Below are 17,139 nucleotides of genomic sequence, written 5' to 3' on the forward strand. Positions count from 1 at the left end.
AGCTGTGCCCTCTGGTCCTGGACTCCCCCACATCCTCCCTATCTAGGCATTTCAATATTTGATAGGTTTCAATGAGAACTTCCCTCATTCTTCTAAACTCCTCAGGCCCAGAGCCATCAAACGCTCCTCACGTTAACCCTTTTTCATTTATGGAATCATTCTCCCGAAACTCCTTTTGACGCTCTCCAATGCCGGCATATTTTTTTTATAGACAAGGGGCTCAAAACTGCTCACAATACTCCGCACAGTTTGACAAATGCCTTCTTTATAAGGGGAATTGAACTCCGATTGCTGTCTCGCTGTACGCTAATCCTACAGAAGGATTCAATGCAGAAAAAATTATGGTAAAAAAACCCCCAGAAGAGAACGGCAGGGGCAGTACGGTGAGAGTTAGTGTAACGATTTACAGCGCCAGTGATCCGGTTCAATTCCCGCCGTTGTCGGTGACGAGTTTGTACCTTCGCCCATGACCACGTGGGCTTTCCCCAGGGTGCCGCAGTTTGCTCCCACGTCCAAAACTGTACGGGTTAGTAGATTAATTGGTCACAAGGGTCCTAAAGAAGGATTCATTTAAAATAAAATCTTTCTCCACAAATCGAGGTGACCTCAATAAGTTTCGCTTTCTATTGTTACAGGTGCAGAACCTAGTTCGGCAACTGTTACTGCTTACATTGCGCAACTTGTGAAATCACTTCGTGGCCGAATCCCTCAATAATTTCGTTTCCTGTACCCGCCTTCTCTTTTGCTTTAGGAATGTCTCTCTTTCTTTATTTCGTCCTGCCTTACTGTTGCGTTATAAGTTAATACAAGCCGCACCTCGCGGCTAGTAAAGACTGGCAAAGGTTAGTCTCGGCCATGCCTGAGACAGCTTGGAGCCCCTTGTCTAAAAGATGTGCAGGCGTTAGAGAGGGTCCAGAGGAGGTTCTCCAGAATGATTCTGGGAACGAAAGGGTTAACGTATGAGGCATGTTTGATGGCTCTGGAGTTTAGAAGAACGAGGGTGGATCTCATTGAAACCTGCCGAATATTGAAAGGCCCGGATAGTGTGGAAGTGGAGAGGATGTTCCCAATAGTGGGAAGTCCACGACCAGAGTGCACAGCCTCGGAATAGGACATCCACTTGTGCGGAGATGAGAAGGAATTTCTTTAGCCAGAGTGTGGCGAATCTGTGGAATTCATCGCCACAATCGGCTCTGGAGGCTAAACCACTGGGGATATTTAAAGTGGAGGCTGATATGTGCTTTATTAGTCAGGATTTCAAAGCTGACGGAGAGAAGGTAGGAGAGGGGTAATAATTAATGCGGAGAAGACTTGATGGTCCGATTGGCCTAATTCTGCACCTCCGTTTTATGCTTTTATGGAGATACCGGAGTCCCACAGCTTTACTGCGTGAATTCCACCTCATTCAACCGAAAGCTCATGTCCGCGGAATGTCGCTTGCCCAAAATCACGCTACTGTAATTGGAATGTCACCTAACTGAAATCAGATTACACAGTTTTCTAAGAAGTTTGCCTTCTTCAGGAGCCATGACTCAAATTTACATCTTCCCTTGTGTCTCGAGGGAAATTATGAGATCTAGATTATATGCCCGAACAGAAACTGACAACCGTTCAGCAATGGATAAATAGCATTTGAATAAACCGGACTCCGCCTTCTGGGTTTGACCAATGCGAAAGCAGCCGCTGAATAAATTAGTCAAATCTCTATGTCGGATGACTGAAAAAATCGGTTTAAAAAGCCAATTGTAAGACTAGCGTTGGCTAAAAAAAATTGCAACGCGCTCCTTTGAGAAGCTAGAGCCGAGGGGGAACAGTTTGCACAAACTTTTGAGATCACCCGGCTCGGCTCGCCGGTTATTTCGCGACGTATTTATTAAACAGCCCCGATGATTTACTGATTAAATCCGACTCCCGAGTCAGCGAGACTGCGATGAACAGCTTCACACTGTGTGTCAGTCTTCTGTCTGTGCTTTCTGCCGGCTTCGCAGAGATAACGTCCAAGGATGCACTCACTGGTAAGGGGATGCACTTTAAAATTATAATTAACTTTCTTATTTTGTTTAAACTGGTTATGTTCCATTGTGCACAAAGTGTGTCATTGGAAACTTTTCAGAAATAATGTCTCGCCACCTCAGAATTTTCCATTGCCTAAGATATTCATTCGGTTTAACCCCCTGAATTGCTGGCTGCCCGCACATGAATGTGTAAAACTGTGACAGTTCCACTCTCCCGACCTCGGAGGTCCGGGTCCAGTGGTACGGGTAGCTGTCACAGTGTGGGGTCTTCCTTGGTGACCACGACATCCTCTGTGCCTTGTGGTGAGCCCAAGCCCGCCTTCCCAGTGGTCGGATCTCGCTGTGTATGGGGTGTCCAGGGAGGGGTAGCACCTCTGGTGGAGGAACTTGCATCCGTTCTGGGGCAGCTCACTCACCTTTGGTCCCCGCCGGACACTCAGCTCTCACCTGTGGCTCCAGGGACCTGTTTGCATGCGACAGTGGCCACACCGCTTCGACAGGTGTGTTAAGCCAGGCGGGAGTAACCAGCGGGCCTCATACCCCGGTGAGATAGGGGCACGCCTGTCTTAGCATGTGAAGTCAGGAACGGCGGACGGGGCAGACGAGATCTACAGCGAGATCCAACGACCAGAAAGGCGGCTCCGTAACGCTCGGAGAGCGAAGGGCACGGCAAGGCAAGGGAAGTCATGTTCATCCAGGGCAACCAATACAGACCCCATTTTGTGACTCTTGACCGTACCTGCACCTGGACTTCCAAGGTCGAGGGAGTGGAACTGCCCTTCCACTTTAAAAAAACTCTCCCGTACAGATTTCCTGTCACTGTCGGACAGCCAACGAACTCTTCTGAGATTGCTGGCATGACGAGACTTCCACCTGTCTCCCGGTCAAGTTTGGAGTGTAATGAAAGCAGAAAATCACTCTTCCTGTTCCGATACCAGCAAACACTCCCGCTGAACTACGCACACAAGATGTTGAAGGAACTCAGTAAATCAGTTGCCTGACCTATTGGGTTCCTCCAGCATTTTGTGTGTGTTGCACAAAATTGCCAGCATCTGCAGAATCACTTACGATTATTATTTGATTTTAATATATCATAGGGAAACGTCCATTTGGAACAGAAATGAGGAGAAATTTCTTTAGCCAGAGGGCGGTGAATCTGTGGAATTCATTGCCACGGGTGGCCAAGTTATTGGGTGCTGTATATTTAAGATGGAAATCGATAGGTTCTTGATCAGTCAGGGTGTCAAAAAGTTACGGGGAGAAGGCAGAAGAATGGGGTTGAAAGAGATAGGAAATCAGCCCCCGACGGGCTGAACGGCCGAATTCTGCTCCTATGCCTTGTAGTCTCTCCCTGGGTGATGCAGTTTCCTGGATAAGGGCAAGGAGAACGTGTGTTGGGAGTGTTTAAACACGTGGGATTTTCGGACTGCGAACTAGAAGCGATCTCCGGCTCAAGGGCGGGGTTTGTCTCACAGGTAAACGCTTCCAGCCCCTGACTCGACGGCTTCCCCGACCACGCATTTGAAATGCTGCAATATACTGTAGATACTGAGATGCTTTGCACATTTGTTCATGTGGGGAGTGTCAGTATTGTTTTTCAGAGGTATTTTCTTTAAAAATCATGTTCCCCCAGCACATCGCAAACGACGGTGCAAATCATTGTATGTTTCGAGGTACCTGTGACAAATACAGCTAAACAACACACTCACACAATGCTGGAGAACTCAGCAGGCCAGGCGGCATCTATGGAGAAGGGTTCGGGACCCTTGCTGAAGGGTTTCGGTCCAAACCGTGGACTGTACATCGTAGAGAAAATACATTCATTTGGTTGATTTTAACTCAACAGTTTAAAGCTTCAGAATTGTCTACTCATAGCCTAGTCCAATGTCACTGAGAAATCCTTGAATCTTTTTCTGCCTCTAGACAATACACAGCCTTGGGGTTTAAGACCAGTTATCGAAAGTTATCCATGTTGAATTCTGAGACCAGTTTTATTTTACTTCATTTTAGCTGCAACTTTAACGGTAGCTTTACAAACTGACCTTTCTGCGTGTTCCTTATAGGCAAAGCTGTTCAGGATGTGCTGCACGACAATCACCCACATCGACGTTACAGAACGATTCAGACGAGATTTAACCTTCACGGTTCAACAAATACAGACGGAAAGCACTGTGCCATCATTGCAGGCGTACGCGAAAGTCTGGAGAAATGCAACTTCAATGTGACTTCCAGAACGTTCATCATCATTCATGGTTGGACGGTGAGTTACGCACTCTGCTAAATCCAAACTTGTCCCTGAAGCATGGGCGAGTGGCCTTCAAAGGTCCTGTGCCCTGGTGCCCCCATAACAATGTCAAAGTTTTTTTTGTTTTTCACACTATTCTCTATAAACTGTACAACAGTTGTGTGTGAAAATCCCAGGACATCAGCAGCTTCCGAGATACTCAAACCACCCCATCTGGCACCAACAAACATTCCACAGTCAAAGTCACTTAGATCACATTTCTTCCCCATTCTTATGTTTGGTCTGACCAGCAACTGAACCTTTTGACCATGCCTGCGTGCCTTTATATTTTGAGTTGCTGCCACATGATTGGCTGATTAGGTATTTGTATCAACGAGCAGGTGTATCTAATAAAGTGGCCACTGAGTGTACCTTCCGACATAAAAGTGGCTCCAGGCATTTGATCTAGATTGGGAGTGTGTGACTGCACATCATTCTATTTTTTGCTTGTCATCCTGTCCCCTTCCTAAACTCAAATATCAGATGCTGTGTCCGCTAGAATCCCGATCACCTAACTCACTGCAGGGAGGCTAGGATTTTGGAAATGTTCAGCAGGTTAAACTGAAGAGTAAAGAAGAAGTCAACAATATTTCAAGTTCGAGTTCAAGTTGAATTATCACTCAATATTCACAAATACAGCCAAATGAAACAACAAAACACTGCCAACAGTCATGCACAGCACAAGGCACATGTTACACGCATCATTATGATAGCTCCTCCACTATCTGGCAACTCTTTGACGGGGTAGAGCTGCAGTACCTGATGTTCTTAACATCCAGCAGTGTCTGGCAATCATCAAGGACGAACAGGACACCTTTGCTTGTACCTGGAGAGGTCGCTGTGCCATGCTGCCGCCATCTTATAGGAAGCTGAAGACTGTAGATCTGACAAAACCTGAAATACTAACTCCTTTCTTTCTCTTTATACACATTACCCAACCAGCTGAGTGTATCCAACTTTTTATTTTAGTTTCAACTCTTCATCATCTGCATTCTTTCCAAAGTCAAAGTCGAGTTAATTCTCAGAAGTACCGATATGTACAGGTGCATTGAAGAAGCCAATTGTAGCAGTGTCACAGGGCACATGACACCATACTAGTGGCTTTCACAACAAACACAGAAGTTAATCATGAATTGTTACCAATTTTTACAATAAACCCTGGTTAGATTTTAAAAATTAGGGTATATTTAAAACAGAGATTGATAAGTTCGTGATTAGTCAGGGTGTCAAAGGTTATGGAGAGAATAGCCTCTCTCTGGCAGAAAGGGTTAAGAGGGATAATAAATCAGCCATGATGGAATCAAGGACAAGGCTCAATGGGCTGAATGGCCTGATTCTGCTCCTATGTCTTGTGGTCTTAAAAAAAAACCAAATCAATTTGAGAGCAACAAATACAAAATACTTCCTTTCTTTTACAATCTGTTTATTAGTTTCATAAAATAAAAACGTAACATTGCAATAATACAAATAGTAGGAGATACATTGTTGTACTTAAAATGAGTAATTGTAAGACCAAATAGTATAAATTGATAAAACTCCCAATCGTGTAGGATAACAATGAATAATACAGGACAAAAAAAAACAGAAGAAAAATCATGAAAAAGAAAAAAAAACAGAAAAAAACAAACCCCATCCCAAAAAAAAAACTAAACTAAACAGAATTAGTCAACTAAACTAAAATACTTGGGCAATTCTAACAACTTAAAAATGGAGAAGAAGAAAATCTTAGCGTTGACGACTCCATTCCTCTCAACCAACAATACAGAGAAATAAAATAAGTTTGGAAATGGTCAAATTATATCATATGAAAATGCTGAATGAATGGCCTCCAAGTTTTTTCAAATTTAATGGAAGGGTCATAAACCGCACTTCTAATTTTTTCCAAATTCAAACACATCATAGTTTGTGATGTCATTCAATTCTTCAGTTGGTTAATTTATCCTCTATATGTGCTAAACATGTGTTGATACAGTTTAAAGTAGTGCACAGGGCTCATATGTCCAAAGATAAACTATCTCGTTATTATTCTTATATTAATCCTATATGTGATAGGTGTCATTTCGAGATAGCTTCTTTAACTCACATGTTTTGGTCATGTCCTTTGTTGGAAAAATATTGGAAAGATATTTTTGATATTATTTCAACGGTTTTGAATATAGACTTACAACCTCATCCAATTTCTGCTATCTTTGGATTACCAATGATAGACTCAAATTATTTAACCTCTTCAGCACGTAGGATGATTGCATTCTTACTCTAATGGCTAGAAGATCCATTTTGCTGAATTGGAAAGAGATTAACCCTCCTACTGTATTTCATTGGTTTTCACAAACAAATACAAAATACTGAAGGCACTCAGCAGGTCAGGAAGCATCTATGGAAATGAATAAACAGTTGATGTTTATTCTGGAGGGGGCAAATAGTGGAAGTTCAAGAAATCGATGTTCATGCCATCAGGTTGGAGGCTACCTACCTGACAGAATATATAGTGTTGCTCTTCCAGCCTGAGTGTGGTCTCACCATGATGGTAGAGGAGGCCACGGACTGAAATTTGGGATGGGGACGTAGAATTGAAATGGGTGGCCACTGGGAGATCTGCTTTTCATGGCGGATGAAGCGAAGGTGCTTGACAAGGCTGTCTCTCAGTCTATGTCAGGTCTCACTGATACAGGAGACCATACCAGGAGCACCGGACACAGTATACGACCACAACAGGCTCCCAGGTGAAGTGTCACCTCACCTGGAAGGACTGTTTGGGGGCCCTGAATGGTAGTGAGGGAGGAGGTGTAGGAACAGGTCTGGCACTTGTTACGCTCGCAAGGGTAAGTGCCAGGAGGGAGATCAGCGGGGAGGGATGGGTGAGAAGGGCGCGATCCCTGTGGAAAGCGGGAGATGGTTGTGTGTTGCATACTCTTCTGGTTGCCCCATTATAGGAGTGGTGTCAAGGCTTTGGAGAGGGTGCAGAAGAAATTCATCAGGGTCTGCCTGGTGTAGAGGGCATTTTCTTCCTTCTCCAACCCTTTACCCTTACCTTTTCCACCTATCACCTCCCAGCTTCTTCCTTCATTTCCCCCTCCCCGATCCAGCTGGCGAGACCTATCACCTTCCAGCTTGTCCTCCTCCCCCACTCCCACCTCCCTCCTTCTTATTCTGGCTTCTTCCCTCTTCCTTTCCAGTCCTGATGAAGGGTCTTGGCCCGAAAAGTGGACTGTTTATTCCTCTCCATGTGGGCATGTGGTTCTGCCTGCCAGTGCAGCTTTCCCACTGTTTCACCCATCTTGCCAAGTGTAACCTTAAGCCATAAGACATGGAAGCAGAATTAAGCCACTCAGCCTATCGCATCTGCGCTGTCATTCAACATGTCCAGTTCATAACCCTCTCAATTCCATTCTATTGCCCCCTTTGACTTCAACATTTAAGAGAAATTTGGATAGTTATGTATCCAGAGGGGTATGGAGGGCTATGATCTGGGTGTGGGTCAATGGGATGAGGCAAAATAACAGATTTGCATGGTCTAGATGGGCTGAAGGGCCTGTTCCTGTGCAGTAGTACTCAATAATTCTATGACATTACCGCTGTTGTGGCTCAAAGCACATAACATTTTTGCCAGCTGTTATCGCCTAAGATTTTAACTTCCAATTTATAATATGATATAGTTTAAGAGACCGACGTAGAAATTGACTTATAAGACATAGGACCAGAATTATGCCATTTGGCCATTCGTGTCTGCTCTGCCATTCCATTATGGCTGATCTATTATCCCACTCAACTGCATCCTCCTGCCTTCTCTCCATAACCTTTGACACTGACTAATCAAGAACCTATTGCTGTATAGGAATAGTTTTTTGGTCAGGGTGTCAAAGGTTGTGTGGTGTCCAAGCTGGACTCAGTGCTGCCCTCCAGTGTTCGCTTGGTGGACGTCAAACTGTGTTGTGTTCGATGCAGGTTGCTGCAATGTTCATGGACTCAGGGTTTTGGACTATATATTTTTTTGTGTGACTGTATTTTACTAATGTTTATATGTGCTTGCTATCTTATATGTGCCTTGTGCTGTGTGTGACTGTTGGTACTGTGTTTTGCCCAGGAGGAACACAGTAACACAGTTTCATTTGTTCGTATTGATGGGTTTCCGTGTGTGGTTGAATGACAATTAAACTTGAACTTGAACCATCAGCCTCTGCTTTAGATATACCCAATGACTTTGCCTCCGCAGCTGTCTGTATGGTAGACTTTACACTGACTAGCTGCAAATATCCATGTTGTTTGGCAGTAGGTGCTATGCTGAAGGGTAGCACGGTAATATAGTGGTTAGCACAACACTTTACAGCATCGGCTGTGAGGTCCCGGTTCAATTCCTGCCGCTCTCTGTAAGGAATTTGTACATCTTCCCAGAGAACCCATGGGCTTCTTCTGTCCTCCTGGTCCTTCCCTCATTCCAAAGATGTACCGATTATGGTTAGTGAGCTGTGGGCCCTGCCCAGTGAAGCAGTGGAGGCTACCTCAGTAAATATATTTAAGACAAGTTGGATAGATTTTTGAATAGTAGGGGAATTACGGGTTATGGGGAAAAGGCAGGTGGGTGGAGATGAGTCCATGGCCAGATCAGCCATGATCTCATTGAATGGCAGAGCAGGCTTGACGGGTCAGATGGCCGACTCCTGCTCCGATTTCTTATGATCTAATGTTGGTGCCAGAAACAGGGTGATATTTGTGGGCTGCCCCCAGCACAGCCCTCACTGATTTGATTTGACACAAGCGATGTACATGTGACAAATAAAGCTAATCTTACCTTAATCTAATATAAGATTCAGCAGAATAGATTAAACCTTATAAGACAGGTCAAAGTATATAGACACGAGTTTCTTTAGATGCTGGAAATCTAGAGCAACACACACAAGATGCTGGAGGAGCTCAGCAGGTCAGGCAATGGAAATGAGTAGAGAGTCAACGTTTCGGGCCGAGACCCTTCATTGAGTGGAGAGGGGTTACTAAGTGGTGAGATCCTCCGAGTGTGAATCTGCCCTTCTGCGAATGATTCATGTGGCTTAAGGATCAGTATTCATCTGATGTCAGCTGCCTGGTGTTACTGATACCAGCAATGAAAAGTATGTGCTGAGCTGCCTTGGTCAACTATTCGCGCCCCCTGCTCTAATGCCTATAAATTGTATTGTAGTTGACCTGAGTTTGACCTTATCTGCGCTTACTCTGTGTATAAACTGGTTCAAGTAAATCTGAGCAATCTTTCCACGTTCAAAGTCACTTGGATCACACTTCCCCATTCTGATATGAGGTCTGAATAACAGTCACCAAGTCAACTACACTTGGTGGCTATTTTAGAGGTACATGTTGTTTAGGTAAGTATCTAATCAGCCAATCCTGTGGCAGCAACTCAATGCATAAAAGCATGCAGACATGGTCAAGAGGTTCAGTTGTTGTTCAGATCAAAGATCAGAATGGGGAAGAAATGTGATCTAAATGACTTTGACCGTGGAATGACTGTTGGTGCCAGACAGGGTGGTTTGAGTATCTCAGAAACTGCTGATCTCTTGGGATTTTCGCACATAACAGTCTCTAGTGTTTACAGAGAATGGTGTGAAAAACAAAAATCATCCAGTGAGCGGCAGCCCTGTGGGTGAAAATGCCTTGTTAGTGAGAGAGGTCAGAGGAAAATGGTCGGACAGGTTCAAGCTGACAGGAAGGCGACAGTAACTCAGATAACCATGTGTTGTGCAGAAGAGCATCTGGGAAAGCACAACATACCAAACCATGAAGTGGATGGGCTGCAGCAGCAGAAGACCATGAACACACGCTCAGTGGCCACGTTATTTGGTTAGGAGTTTTCCAATGAAGTGTCACCGAGTGCATGTCATAGGTAGTTACCCTCATCGTGGAAATCGGAGAAGACATCGGTACCATGGCAACGTGGTGGTTAGCGCGCTGATATTACAATTTGAGGTGTCGGATTTCAATTATGACATGGCTTGCAAGAAGTTTGTACGTCCTTGCCGTGAGCACGTGGGGTTCCTCCAGGTGCTTTAGGGTCCTCCCACAGTTCAAAGACTTGCTGGTTAGTAGATTATAAATTGTTCTGTGATTCAGCCAGCATTAATTATTGGGTTGCTGGGTGGTGCGGCTCGTTGGGCTGGAAAGGCCTGTTCCACATTGTATCTCCAAATAAAAGAGAATAATTAAACTGTTCAAATTTCACTGAAGAAACTGCCCGTGGAAGGTGAGGCTGTGCCCTTTTTTATAATTGTTGCTTTACTTTGTAGACAACGGGGTTGATGGAATCTTGGATCAGCGGCATGGTTAAAGCCTTAGAAAAGCAAGAAGCTCACGCCAACATCATCGTGGTGAACTGGCTGGAACGTGCACATCAGCTTTACACCGTGGCGGCCAACAACTCTGAGGTGGTCGGGAAGGAGGTTGCCGTCTTAATTGATTGGCTGGAGGTAAGTCTTCAGAACCCTCATGTAGACATTCAGAGTCGGAAGCGCGAGATTCTGCAGAGGCTGGAGATCCGGAGCAACACACCACAGAATGCTGGAGGAACCCAGCAGGTCAGGCAGCATCTACGGAAAAGAGAAAACAAATAGTCAACATTTGGGGCCGAGACCCTTCATCAGGGCTGTAAAGGAATTGGGAGTATACCAGAATAAGAAGATGGGGGTTGGGGAAGGAGAACAAGCTAGAAGATGATAAGTAGTTGAGACCAGGTGGATGGGCGGAGATGAAGGTTCTTTATTTCTCTCCATAGACGCTGCCTGACCTGCTGAGTTTCTCCAGCACTCTGTGTGTGTAAATCAGAGTCAGGTTTATTACCACTGACATACGTCATGAAATGTGTGGTTTTGCGGCAGCGCTACAGTGCAATGCACAAAAATAGGTGAGTTCCAATCAGAAATATAAAAAATAAATTGGTGCCAAGGGATCAAACTAGTGAGCTAGTGTTTATGCATCATTTAGAAACCCGATGGCGGAGGGGAAGAAGCTGTTCCTAAAACGTAGAGAGTGTGTATGTCTTCAGACTCCTGGACCTCCTCCTTGGCGGTGGTAAGAAGCAGTTACGTCCCAGGTGGTGAGGGTCTAACGATGGATGATACGGTCTTAAAGCCTCAGCTTTCGAAGATGTCCTTGATAGGGAGGATGTTGTCCATGGTGGAGATGGCTGAGCTTGTAACCCTTTGATAGAATGGAGGGGGATAGCTGGCCATAAGACATAGGAGCAGAATTAGACCATTGGGCCCATCGAGTCTCCAAATCATGGCTGATTTACTATCTCTCTTAACCCCATTCTCCTGCCTTCTCCCTGTAACCTTTCACACCCTGACCAATCAGGAACCCATTAGTTTCCACTTTAAGTATACACAATGACTTAGCCTCCACAGCCGTCTGTGGCAATGAATTCCACAGTGTGGGTCTTCAGGTCCCCTGATGGTGGCCGTTCCCCCCCCCCGAGAGGGGGTGCAGCCCAAGGCTGTTTGGAGTGATGTGGGTTGGGTTGAAATGATGTGTGTCCAGTAATGCTCAGTGGAATTTGGTGGTTCCAGGAATGAAAGGGTTTAACATGTGAGGAATGTTTGATGGCTCTGGGCCTGTACTCACTGGAGTTTACAAAAATGAGTGGGGATCTTATTGAGGAATATTCCTTTAGAGCGGAGTTAAGGAGGAATTACTTTAGCCAGAAGTTGTTGAACCTCCGCCTAATCAGAAATCTGTACTGGGAACAAACTGCCGCTGTAAGAATAGATGGAGAAGTGAGTCAGTTTATGAAAATCAAGAGAGGCGTTAGACAAGGGTGTGCTTTCTCCCCTGATTTATTTAATGTGTACAGTGAAACAATACTACAAAAAATAAGAGACATCTTGGGAATCAAAGCTGGCGGTAAAAACATCAATAATTTCAGATATGCGGATGACATTGCAAATACGGAGGAAGAACTACAAAACTTAATTGATATAGTTGTTGAAGAAAGTGCAAAGATGGATCTATCTATCACTTGCAAAAAGACAGACTGTATGGTGATATCCAAAAAGAAGGAGAATCCTATCTGCAGGCTGAGAATAAACGGGGAAGACATAAAACAAGTACAGAACTTTTGCTACTTAGGAAGCTGGGTGACATCAGATGGCAGGTGCGACATGGACATCAAAAGAAGAATAGGGATGGCAAAAGACACCTTTACGAGAATGAAGAGTATACTGACCAATATTAAACTAGCCTCAGAGTACTGAAATGTTATGTTTATCCAGTTATGTTATATGGCTCAGAATGTTGGACAATATCTAATAACATGAGGAAATGAATTGAAGCAGCAGAGATGTGGTTTTTGAGGAGGATGCAAAGAATATCATGGACCAAACGAATATCTAACGAGGATGTCATGAACAGAGCAAGCACAAAAAGAGAAATAATGTATGAGATTATGAAAAGGCAACATAATTTAGTAATTGAGGAATATTCCTTCAGAACAGAGGTAAGGAGGAATTACTTTAGCCAGAAGTTGTTGAGTCTGTGGAATTCATTGCCACAGTGGCTGTGGAGGCCAAGTCACTTGGTGTATTTAAAGTGGAGGTTGATAGGTTCTTGATTAGCCAGGGTGTCAAACTTTATGGGGAGAAGGCAGGAGAGTGGGGTTGAGAGGGATAATAAATCAGCCATGATGAAATGGCAGAGCGGACTCGATGGGCCAAATGGCCCAATTCTACTCCTAGGTCTTGTGAAAACACTTTTGATTGAGTGACCGATGGTGACGTTCAGGAATGTGTGGACTAGTTTCAACACTGGTGGTGCAAGAGAAGAGCCTGTACTGTGCTGTAGTCTTCTATGTTCTATAATAAATAAGATTCCGTTGGAGCAGAATTACTCATAGCTAATTTGTGTGCAGAAACAGAGTAGACAGACAGTATCATTTTCCCAGGGTTAAAGGTTGAGTACCAGAGGACATGCATTTAAAGTGAAAGGCGGTCATTTCAAGGAGCAGGTTTTTCCACACAGAGTGGTGGGTGACTGGAAGGTGCTGGTAGAGGCAGATACATTAGGAAATTTTAAGCGATGTTTAGGTTGGCACATGAATGTGAGGAAATTGGAAGGATATGGACATTGTGTAGGCAGAGGGGATTAGCTAGGTTGCCCATTTTGGTTTGGCACAACATAGTGTGCCAAAGGGCCCGTTCCTGTGCTGTACCGGTTATCTTCTAACAGCTGTTCTTGGCCTTGACCATGACTCCGGTCTACTTCTGCTGTCGGCAAAGCAAACAATGTCAAATCTCCTGGCAATTCTAATCATTAGCCTAAAAGTATATGATCAGGAAGGAGAGGAATGTTGACAATCCTTTACCTATTACATCCGGAAAGCGAAGTCTTGACTTCCCGATATGCTGCTGGCATTTAGGGCAGCAATGAAGATGCTCCATTTCTGGCGGTGTTCAGGGCTTCCTACACCATTCCAGTAGCTTCCTTTCCGTTTTCACTCCTGTCAGCCATACAAGTCCCGGGTGGAGACTCAGGAATACCATCGCACTCAGGTGTAGAAGGAATTTTCATTGCGGTTTCCGTAACAGTTTTGTTTGACCAGTCAGGGTTGTTAGCCCTGAGCTGAACCCTCGAACCTGGAGGTCCAATGGACCACTCGTAGCCTGGCCTCTGCCCTTTGACCTGTTTGGCATGGGTGACCCTACCAAGAGCCAAAGCATAAAGCTCTGACTCCAGACAACAGAGCTCTCTGGGTCATTCAGGCACGCAATCCTCTAAACCCTGCGACGAGGATGTAATCCTCTTGGCGGAGAAAAGCCAAGAAATGCCCTTTTTCCCCTTTGTGATTTACTTCTGTTTGGTAAGATTCAGAGCATAAATTATTGTACCTAGACAGTCAATTTAAAATATATAACTTAAATAACAGATGAGGAGCGTTTGAAAATTCAAGATTATTCAATGTCATTTCCAGTACACAAGTGTAAAGGAGAATGAAATAATTTTTACTCCAGACCGAATGCAGCACAAAAAAATCACAAGGTATAGAATGCAATAATAACAAAAGCATGATAAATATAAATACATAAGATACCTTGTATATTGAATATACAAGATAGCTGATATGCTGAGCCCTGAAGAAGGGTCTTGGTCTGAAGCGTTGACTGTTTCTTCATTTCTGTAGATGCTGCCCGACCTGGGTTCCTCCAGCATTCTGTGTGCGTGTTGCTCTGGATTCCCAGCATCTGCAGAATCTCTCATGTTTAGCTTGTATACTGTTATGAATCAGCAGCAACAGAGATAAATTTGAGTCGAGTTTTCATAAAATAAACAACGACATTTATTAACCTCTGCTCAAAACATCAAAAAGTAAACCAACGACTAATTTAACCGGAAGTTAACAGTTAGGCGACTATATCGAACAAACAGTCAAACCTATAAACTGTTCTTCACGAGTTCTCATCCAAGCACAGACTTAAAGTGGTAAATTTAAAAGTCCATGTGATTTATACAGTCATTAAGGAGAGACTTCCCCAAAATAATGATTCCTTTGAAGTAATGACGAATCGGTCGATCTCAGCCGAGAAATGCCTTGTCCTAAGGAATCACGATGAAATAAAGGAACTGGCCTTTTGGCTGGAGGGTGGTCACTGCACAAACCTCCCCGCCCTGGTAGGGGTTTCACTCAAATGTGCATGCCACAATTCCCGAACAAATTCAAAAAGGTCGATCATTCCCAAGACGCTGAGCGACATTAACGTTACCCAATCCTTTGCTCGGATAACTCTGGTCATGTCTTCACCCTCCAATACTGGACTGTAAGGGAAAAATAAACATGCAACAAACAAAACCAATGTCATCTCCAAACATCCGACCGGCAACAACAACATTGCACTAAAAATAAGAAAGAGAACAGTGTCACTTTGGTGGGCTTTGTTTAAATACTGTTTGGAACATGCCATCAGGTGACATAACATCACCCCACGGTCATGAGCCAATTACATCATGCCCATCACAAGATAATTGCATGATGCTCACGGGATATGTAATAATACATTGATTGTATGTCCGTACAGTGACACTAGGTACAGGAGTGTCTGTACATAAGGTGACTGACAGGAAATGATAAAGTAGTGGTGGTTGGGGGTGTGGAGGGGTGGGTTAGTGGGTGGAAGTGTTGATCAACATTACTGCTTGGGGAAAGTAACTGTTTTTGAGTCTGGTGGTCTTGGTGTGGATGCTACGTAGCCTCCTCCCTGATGGGAGTGGGGACAAACAGTCCATGAGCAGAGTGGGTAGGATCCTTCATGATGTTACTGGCTCTTACCCGGCACCATTTTGTGTATATGTTCTTGTTGGTGAGTAGGCTGGTGCCGGCGATGTGTTGGGCAGTTTTTACAGGCGCTGATCCTGAAGTCACTGAAGCATAGAAGAATGGGTAGGTGGACCTCATTGAAACAACAAATACTGAAAGGGCTAGATAGCATGGATGTGGAGCGATGTTTTCTACCATGGGAAAGTCTAGGACCTGAGGGCACAGCTTCAGGATAGAGGAGTGTCCATTTAGAACAGAGATGTAAGAGATTTCTTTAGCCAGCTGGTGCTGAACCTATGGAATTCGTTGTCACAGACAGCAGTGGTAGAAAGTCAGTGGGTATATTTAAAACTGAGGTAGATATATTCTTGTTTACTTGGTGTCAAAGGTTACGTGGAGAAGGATGGAGAATGGAATTGAAAGGGTTAATAAATCAGCCATGATGGAATGGTGAGGCAGGCTTGATGGGCTGAATAGCCTCATTCTGCTCCTTTGACTTGTGGCTTTATCTGCCTCCACTCATAGCCTGCAGTGTGTAAGACTTTAATCATTACCTCATTTAGTGGGCAAGTACGTCAGTGTAATGACTTTCTGTTTTTGATCAGTACTGACAGGCAGTGGGGATTATGATCCCATGGATGGATAACTTTCACCGTGTCTGGAGGAATCATTAACTTTTTTTCATGCTCTTATTTCAATTTGTTCACAAGCAGTGGGCTGAGGAAATGGTCGTCAGAGCCAACCAATCACAATGTTGTTCCCTCCAACTGATCTAACATTTAAAAATTATATATAGGTGGAGATGGGATGCCAGCAAACTTGTCCCATTGCCACTGCAACTCGATGACATCCAGCTACAGCTGCCAGCATTGGTGTGTTACTGTCTTGGTTTTGATCTCTCCCATCTCGGTTGCGTAGAGCCCAGTTTGACACAGGCAGGTTAAGTTTAGGACGTCATGGTAACGTCGTGGTTCGTGCGCCACTAGTAAGATCGGGGCATCAGAGTTTAGAGTTCAATTCTGACACTAAGGAGTTTGCATGTCCTCCTCATGACTGCGTAGGTTTTCTCCGGGTGCTCTGGTTTCCTCCCACAGTCCAAAGATGTACCAGTTAATTGGTCACTGTAAATTCTCCTGTGATTAGGATAGGGTTAAATTGGTGGGTTGCTGGCCAACAGGTCCCATTAGGCCGGAAGGGCCCGTTCCGTGCTGTATCTCTAAATAAAACCAAAAATAAATAATTTCTCAGGCTGCAGGGATGGCTAGTGTAAGCAGCAAGCAGTCCTAGATGAGTGATGGTTGTGCTGTAACGAAGGAGATTGACTGGAGGCAGATTTGTTCTGCATTTGATCTTGTGATGGTGTGATGTTCTGGTACAATGAATGTAAACACCCCCTCTCCAAAATCTAATGCATTTAGTTTAATTTAACTATAATTATTTCTGTCTTCAAGTGTACAATCGCAACGTCAAAGTAAAAAATTATTATCAAAGTACCGATGAATGATCAGTACAACTTTGAGATTCATTTTCCTGTGGGCATTTGCAGACAATTA

At 44.2% G+C, this 17,139-nt stretch overlaps 1 protein-coding gene across 1 annotated transcript in view; it reads left to right on the forward strand.

The window, feature by feature from the left end:
* The first annotated feature begins 849 nt into the window (after positions 1-849).
* LOC140194882 (putative endothelial lipase) overlaps positions 850-17,139 on the forward strand; it is a 48,012-nt gene continuing 31,722 nt past the window's right edge. The window contains exons 1-3 of the mRNA XM_072252187.1: positions 850-2,015; positions 4,079-4,275; positions 10,572-10,751. Of these exons, the coding sequence (XP_072108288.1) occupies positions 1,931-2,015; positions 4,079-4,275; positions 10,572-10,751 (462 nt within the window). The 5' untranslated portion in view covers positions 850-1,930. The remainder of the gene's footprint in view (positions 2,016-4,078; positions 4,276-10,571; positions 10,752-17,139) is intronic.

This window comes from Mobula birostris, chromosome 3 (genome assembly GCF_030028105.1).
Source record: "Mobula birostris isolate sMobBir1 chromosome 3, sMobBir1.hap1, whole genome shotgun sequence".
Lineage (NCBI taxonomy): Eukaryota > Metazoa > Chordata > Chondrichthyes > Myliobatiformes > Myliobatidae > Mobula > Mobula birostris.